Genomic DNA, 7,730 nt, shown 5'->3' on the forward strand with positions numbered 1-7,730 from the left:
GGATACAAATATCTCTTAGTTTTTGTATGTACTTTCTTGGGTTGGGTAGAAGCCTTTCCTACATGCACCGAAAAGGCACATGAAGTGGTGCTGCTGCTTCCAAAGGAAACCATTCTCCGATTTGGAATCTCAGTCACTGTAGGGTCAGACAATGGGCCAGCATGTGTAGCTGAGGTAATACAATCAATGGCACGAGGTTTAGGAATCACATGAAAATTACACACTGCCTATCGCCCCCAAAGTTCCGGAAAGGTGGAGCAAATGAACTGGAATCTAAAGTTGCAGCTAAGTAAACTATGTCAGGAAACCCACCTACGCTGGGATCAACTGCTGCCAATTGCTTTGTTAAGAATTAGGTCTAGTCCCACTAAGCAGACAGGATTCTCCCCTTTTGAAATTCTTTATGGGCACCCACCCCCCCATTATTAAGGATATAAGGGGAAATTTAAAAGAAATGGGTAATCTTGCTCTGAGACAGCAAATGCAGGCTCTTGTCATGGCACTCATTGCTATACATCATTAGGTTAAAAAGTTATAAGCTTAAACACAAATGCTCACCCCTTTAAGCCAGGAGAAAGATGGAAAACCCAGCCCTTAAGGCCTCTTTGGAGAGGTCCGTTTACTGTCATTTTGTCCACCCCCACCACAATAAAGGTAGCTGATGTAGGCCCCTGGATTCATCACAGCAGAGTGAAACCAGCCTCCCAAGACTGGGAATGCATGTCTGATCTGTCTGTGCTGCAAAAGTTGACACGCCAAGGAAGCAAGCTGCAACTCCAGGAACCTGAAAGACAACAGCCCTGCTTTAGTCACTAATCTGCGCATGGCAGAAGCCTGAGGAATCGACCATCTACCAAGCAAACGAACTATTCTAACTTTTATTGTAATTCAGTGCCATCCCTTGCTAATAGTTGTTGTCATTTTCGCCTTAATATTTGCTGTAGCTTTAGGAACCATGGTCAGAAAAAAACAGCAGCACATGTAGTAATGCTATGGCAATGCCAGCCCCTAAATCAGGATGATGCTCTTTGACCCTAAAGGGGTCCAAGCATCAAAGGGAGGAATGAGGCAGTGTCCCTTCTGAAAATGCAGGAATAAGAAAAGGGAAAATAAGTTACTTCCTGCTTCTTTGTGCTACTCTTTTCTTTTCTGTTTTGTTTTTTGGTTTTTTTTGAGTTGGAGTCTCACTCTGTCGCCCAGACTGGAGTGCAGTGACCGATCCCAGCCACCGCAGCCTCGACCAGCTGGGCTCCGGCGATCCTTCCGCCTCAGCTTTCCGAGTAGCTGGAACTACAGGTGTGCACTACCACACCCGGCTAATTTTTTTATTTCTTGTAGAGATGAGGTCTCGCCTGCACAGGTGGGTCTCGAACCCCACGGGCTCAGGCAATCCACTCACCTCAGCCTCCCGAAGTCACGGGATTACAGGCTGAGCCATCGAGCCTGGCAAAGCCTGTGCTACTCTTTTCATGGGCTTATCACTTTGGTGGGTTACGTGTTCAAACTTTTGGTGGAATTCAATCAGGATAGTGATATCGTAAGCCAATCAGCAAATAGGACATGCAAATGAAATAATTATGTAAAACCAGTCAGTGTGTAACAAGTAATGCTAACTGCCACCTCCAGCTGTAGAATATCCAATCAAATGGATAATACCAAACTGCTGCCTTGTATGGGAGACAAAGAAACTAAGAGATATATAAGGCAATGCCACATCGGTTCGGGGCTCAGCCTTTGGATGCAAATCTGCTGAGCTGGTGCTGACATGAATAAACACTGTTTCCTGCAAAGTAGCCTTGGTGTCCCGTCTCTCTCTGTAAAGATTCCCACTACACTATGGCCTTCTCTTTTTTCTGAGTCAGGAGTCTCACTCTTTCACCCACACTAAAGTGCTGTGCATGATCATGGCTAACCACAGCCTCCACTTCCTGGGTCAGGCGATCCTCCAGCCTCAGCCTCCTGAGTAGCTGGGACTACAGGCTCACATCATCATGCCTGGCTAATTAAAAAAATTTTTTTTTTTGTAGACACGAGGTCTCGCTATGTTACCCAGGCTGGTCTCAAACTCCTGACCTCAAGCAATCCTTCCCACCTTGGCTTCCCAAAGTGCTGGCATTACAGGCATGAACCACTAGCCTAATGTTTCTTCTTAATGCTACAGCAGCACAGGTTGTTCAATACCCATCCCTCTCTCCACTCCGTTTTCACACTCTTATTCCATGGTGGCTTTGATTTTAACAGGGGAACAGTGACAACATTCATTAGCTGAACAACAAAGGCTTAGTCTTGAGAGAATTTCACATGGTAAGGAAACAAGGCATTTAGGCAGAGAACACTTCTGGCACCCCTCAAATCATAACAGTGAAGAAGTCACCTCTCCCACATAGGGAGAGGGCAGTTTGAAAGCCAGTCAAAGAGACCAGGTCAGCTCATGTGCAGTTATGTTTGTCTCTTAGGTGACAATATGACCATAGTCTTAATGCAGTACAGTGATTGTTTATTTTTAAGTGTTAAAAATGTAGAATAATTCATTGAAATTTCTGAAATATACTGCGCTTTCTTCTATAGTTATTTCTTCAAAATAAACTTGTGAAAGAATTGGAAAGAAAAGCATTTTCTTTCTAGTATATTGAAACCTAAAGTATTTTTAACCTGTCTTTTAATTTCCTTTTAAAAAATTATTTCTTCTTTTAAAGATGTAGGGTACAATTCAGGATTAGGTAGATAAGTGGTCATTTTACATGTAAACTTTAGATCTCTCTTTGGTCCCCACTTCACCTGGTTTGAGATCATGTACCCTTATTGGTGTTATGTGCCCCTCCTCCCCTGGCAGTCTCCCGCTACCGCCAATCCCTTTCTTATAGTATTATGATAAGTGTTCAGGGTCCACTTATGAGTGAGAACATGTGGTACTTAGTTCTTTGTTTCTGCTCTGTAAACTGAAACTGTTATTTCTGAGTGATAATTTGATAGAATCATTTGAAGGATTAAACAATAAAATGGAGAAAATAAAGTAAAACTTTATTTATAAATTCCTACAAGAACCCAGCTTTGTGAAACTAATTTAGGTACACTTTATGTTACAAAACCATTCCTCAAGGCTTTTATTATGTATTCACAATGTTTTATATAGAAATATGATGCATGCCCATATTTAAGAACTAAATCTACTTGTAAAGTCTATCTATTAATTTTATACAATAGGCAGTTATAGTAATACTACATAATATTGGACATATGTTGCTGACTTAAACATAAAAGGTATAACAATTCAGGATGAGTAGAAACTATCCCACATTTTCTTCTCCTCAGTGTTCATTCACTTATTTTTGTTTACCATGATGAATGTATCTAAAGTATGCTAAGCCAGCAGCCAGAAATGCCAGACCCACTGGGGTCATTTTTATCCAAGACAGCTGTGAGGATGAATGACCATCCTCACAAGTAATGCGTGTCCTCAGGGGCTTGAGAATTCGCTCTCTCTGGGTCAGGATGGCTCTCCGGGCTCCATCCCATTTTCCGGGCCCCTGCAGGCGGTACTGGTATGGGGTGCATGGACCAAAGAAAACTTCCATGGCCAGCTTTGGGTCTGAGAGAAAGAGGAAGAGCAAGTTGGGTTTCACCCCTACCAGGGTGGCGATCTCATCCATGTACTCAATGTGGTCCACTTGGATTGTGTGGCGGGGTGTCTTCACATACCTGGAACAAGAGGGAGTTGTGTGGTGAATGCACAGCCTCCAGCAGTGGAGGAAGGACAGAGATTTATATCATCCAAGGACTACAAGAAGTTTAAGCTACTTCTACTCACTTTAGAGATGAAGAAACTGAGAGTCAGAAAGCTGAACTGACAAACCCAACACCACCCAGCTATTCAATGGCAGAGCGAACAGATAATCCAAGTTTCCATGCTCACTGTGCCTTCATTGTCGATTGCACCAGGGTGACTAAACTGCAGATTGATGTTCACAGTGACCCCTCGCCTGTAAGCACTAGGTATTATCTAGTACTACTAAACTGTACATTTTTCAAATGAAAGATTGTGATCTAGCTAAATACTCTGTGTAGTGTGTTGGTAGGATGGAATGCTTCTAGCCCCTCTGTGTGTTTACAGACAACCAGGGGATGGATCATCAGACAGTCATTGGTAACCTGGCCCCGGGAGCTTGACAGCTGTAATAGGTAAGGATACGGTGAGTATAGCCTTCTTTGCAGAGCAAGGCAACTCTGCAACACTGCTGGGAATGGCAGCTACTCAGGTGGCTCTTTCTGATCCCGATGCTTCTACTCTAATGCACATCCAGGGACTGCATAACAGGCCCGTTCACACTGTGGATGTTGCAGATATGATGTTTATTGTGGCAGTTTTACTTGCAGCATTTGGAGGTAGCAAAGCATCATAAGGAAGGGGTGCCTATTTCTAATTTGCACAAGTATGTGTCACGGAAGAGTAACAGCCATGTACACCTACTGTACAACACCTCCAGGGGCCAGGGTAGTTTGTCTTTCTGATGTGAAGAATGTTCCAAAGTGTCATCCTAGAGATGTGTGGGAGCTGGCACCTCTGCTGCATGAATGAGCATTTGTTTTGTGTGGTGGGACCTTCCCCATAACATAGAGTTTGTAGCTCTTGCATCTGGGTACAGAAGGCTTGTTTCAGGTACTGTTATGTAATTACCATTTCATGTTGCTCTCCATTTGGATTGTGCATAATCCTATTGGGAATGCTTAAGCAATATGCCTACTGTGTAAGCACAAAAATACATTTTAATGAATTCACCACTTCTTCCAAATATTGATGAGAATGGCACTTGAATGCCTTTTTTCTTTGTGTTGCAAAGTTTATAAAACTGCAAAGTGTCTGTGTGTGAGGGGACAGGTTAATAAGAATGAATTTCAAACCTTTATATGGATACACAAATACACAGAGTCATTAGAATCCTGAAATAATGTGAAAATGTTATTGATTGAGATATTAATTTATATATTTTTGTCTATATTCTTTTCCACCACTACATGCCGAAGTGGCCAAGTCATTTGTGTTTCCTTGTCTTAGAGACATTGTTTTCTTATATAACCAAAGAAGTACCTTATTTACAAGACATCTCCCCTTGTAGCTTTTGTTTCCTTAGATTCTGTATTCATGGATGAGAATAAGAATAACTTGGAAAGTAACAAGAGACGAGAGGGAGAGATTTCACACAGTATGAAATAGAAGTCTGTGTTGAAAGAGTCTAGGAACACAAGGCAAGATGTCTGAGAAAATAGCTTTGTGGGGTTCTTGGGAAGGCTGGACCCTAAGCACATCTCGGCTGGAGCCCTCATACTTAGCAAAGATTCCTGCACCCTACTCATGATAGGAAAGCCAAAAGCTTCCAGACTTTAAAGATGTATGAGGGGGGATGCCATAAAAATTGGAATTTATTTTCACAAATTGTGTATTTATTCTTACATGTTTAAATTTCAGTCATCTTCAAGGTGCTCTCCATTTGATGCAATACACCTATGGAGATGTTATTTTCACTGCTCATAACAGTTTTTGAATTTGTCAATGTTGATGCCATTTAGGCTTATGCAGTTTTTTGTTTCACCTCTTCCACATCAGTAAAATGTTTTTCTTTGAGGTGTTTTTTTAATCCATGGAAACAACAAAAAACGTTGCTTGGGGCAAGATCAGGTGAATAGGGAAGGTGAGGCATGGAAGTCATGCTGTTTTTGATCAAAAACTGCTGAACACGCAGTGCATTGTGGGCAGTGCATTGTGGGCAGAAAGAACTAGGCACCTGTTTGTCACAACTTGGGATGTTTCTCAAGAACACAACCTCTCACAATCACACTAGCTGGTACACTGATGCCAATGGGTTTCTAGAACACGTACCTAGTGGGGAAAGCCTACAAGGGGCCCACTCTCCAGAAGACAATATCATATTTTTTTGGATCCCCCTTGTGCCTTAGCCTTAGGCAATAAAGATGTCAGTGAGGAATATGATAAGGTGAAAATCAGAGACTATTCCTACATTTTGTCAAGTCACATAAGCTTCCTGGATTTTTGTGAGACTCTGAAAGAAATACCAATAATGACTGAGGTTGAAGTTGAGGTCTTAAATTCAGATTTAATATGATTGAATGAGAATACACATATGACCATTTATTGCATAACTGAGTTAGGTGACTAAAATTCACACTTGTTTTGATGTTATGTAATAACACAGTGTAGGAAATGACTCTTTCAAGATGAAGCATCAATTTCGAATCCCAAATTAAGAATTCCAAGTCCCCGACTTGTTACTAATTGTTTACTTACCGTTTTTCCATAGTCCTTTTCCTGTGGACAATATCTACCATCATGTTCTTCACTGAGGGTAATTTGCTCAGCCCTAGAGGAGAAAATTCAGAGTATGTTGACTTTTTTTGGAATAAGAGGAGTACATCTTGCTAAAAGGAGAGAACTAGTATCAAGAATAAACTGAGGATCAACTTTAGGAGAAATATTAGACCTTTCTCCAACATTTGTTCCAACATCTATTCACATACCTTTGAACACTCGTGTAGCCCAGCGAGACTGGAGTTCTGCAATAGGTAGCACGATGCCCAGTGGCTGGACAAGACCGATGACAGCTAATGTTGGCTTCTCCAGGTCAGGAGGGAACATGAGCTTATACAGGGACACTTCATTGTTAGTGACTTTGATCAGACCATCAAGGAAAGGAAAAGAAAAAGTGTATCCTGTAGCAAAGATGACAGCATCAATATTTTCCTCTACAGTGCCATCATCAAAAATGGCATCTGTTTCTGTGAACTCCTTCACATTGGGCTTCACTTGAACTTTTCCAGAAATTATGTGATTTGGCAGATCATCACTGACAGTTGGATGTTGACTTAAAAATCTGTATATAAAAATAAAAATCCTGAGTAAGCAAATATGCAAAAAGAAAGTAATGCATATGAGAAGGGATTGAAGCCAATGATTTTCATTTTTCCCCTGGCCATATACCTATCTAACTTTTTGCCTCTAATGACAGAGGACAGTCATTTTGTACCTGAGTGCTTCAGTGGCTACTTAAGCTCTACAACCTTTCTAGTCTTATATTATGTCTTGAAAATTTCTATATATCTTTCATTTTGTGCCATAATATCTTAGTGTTAAATATTTTGAACTATTTAAATTGAGGAAAAATGATATATGAGTATGAATTCCAGTTTGAAAGCAAGACACATTATTATTAGCTTCCTCTCCACCTCACTTCCAATCAAATTATTGTCATTTGTAGGCAAAATCAATCTCCAAGTTAGATACACAATACAATACACAATTATGTCATATGACCACTCTGTCCAATCTTCTGCTATAAGAATGAAGGACCTTCTTGGTATACAACCAGGAGTGTCTGTTACAGATAGATAAGATTTGGACTGAAAATGGAATAAAAGAAAGGAAGTGAACAAAGATACAGATAAAGAAAACTAAGCATATATAGAAAAATGGGTGAAGTTAAATTTGGCTTAAGGAGTTTAAAGAGTAAAAACACAAGGCCACTGGTTGGACCTAATCTGAGGGTAAAGGGAAAGCCACTATATGTGTAGGATTAAAATTATACCTTTATCTTATAGTCATCATGTGGAAAATAATTTAATTGGTTAAAGACTATCAAAAAAGTTAAAAAGTGAGAATCTTTTTTTTTTTTTTGAGTCGGAGTCTCACTCTGTCGCCCAGACTGGAGTGTAGTGGCCGC

The 7,730-nt window shown here is 40.7% G+C and overlaps 1 protein-coding gene across 1 annotated transcript in view; it reads right to left on the reverse strand.

Annotated features, from left to right (window-relative positions):
* Nucleotides 1–3,323: 3,323 nt before the first annotated feature.
* Nucleotides 3,324–7,730, reverse strand: part of LOC103274676 (dimethylaniline monooxygenase [N-oxide-forming] 5-like) — an 18,875-nt gene continuing 14,468 nt past the window's right edge. Inside the window, exons 6-8 of the mRNA XM_008072107.1 lie at nucleotides 6,532–6,884; nucleotides 6,302–6,374; nucleotides 3,324–3,699 (exon numbers count right to left, since the gene is read on the reverse strand). Coding sequence (XP_008070298.1) covers nucleotides 3,324–3,699; nucleotides 6,302–6,374; nucleotides 6,532–6,884 — 802 coding nt within the window. The remainder of the gene's footprint in view (nucleotides 3,700–6,301; nucleotides 6,375–6,531; nucleotides 6,885–7,730) is intronic.

Source organism: Carlito syrichta, unplaced genomic scaffold (assembly GCF_000164805.1).
Source record: "Carlito syrichta isolate Samal-C Ts95f unplaced genomic scaffold, Tarsius_syrichta-2.0.1 Scaffold314851, whole genome shotgun sequence".
Classification (NCBI taxonomy): Eukaryota; Metazoa; Chordata; class Mammalia; order Primates; family Tarsiidae; genus Carlito; species Carlito syrichta.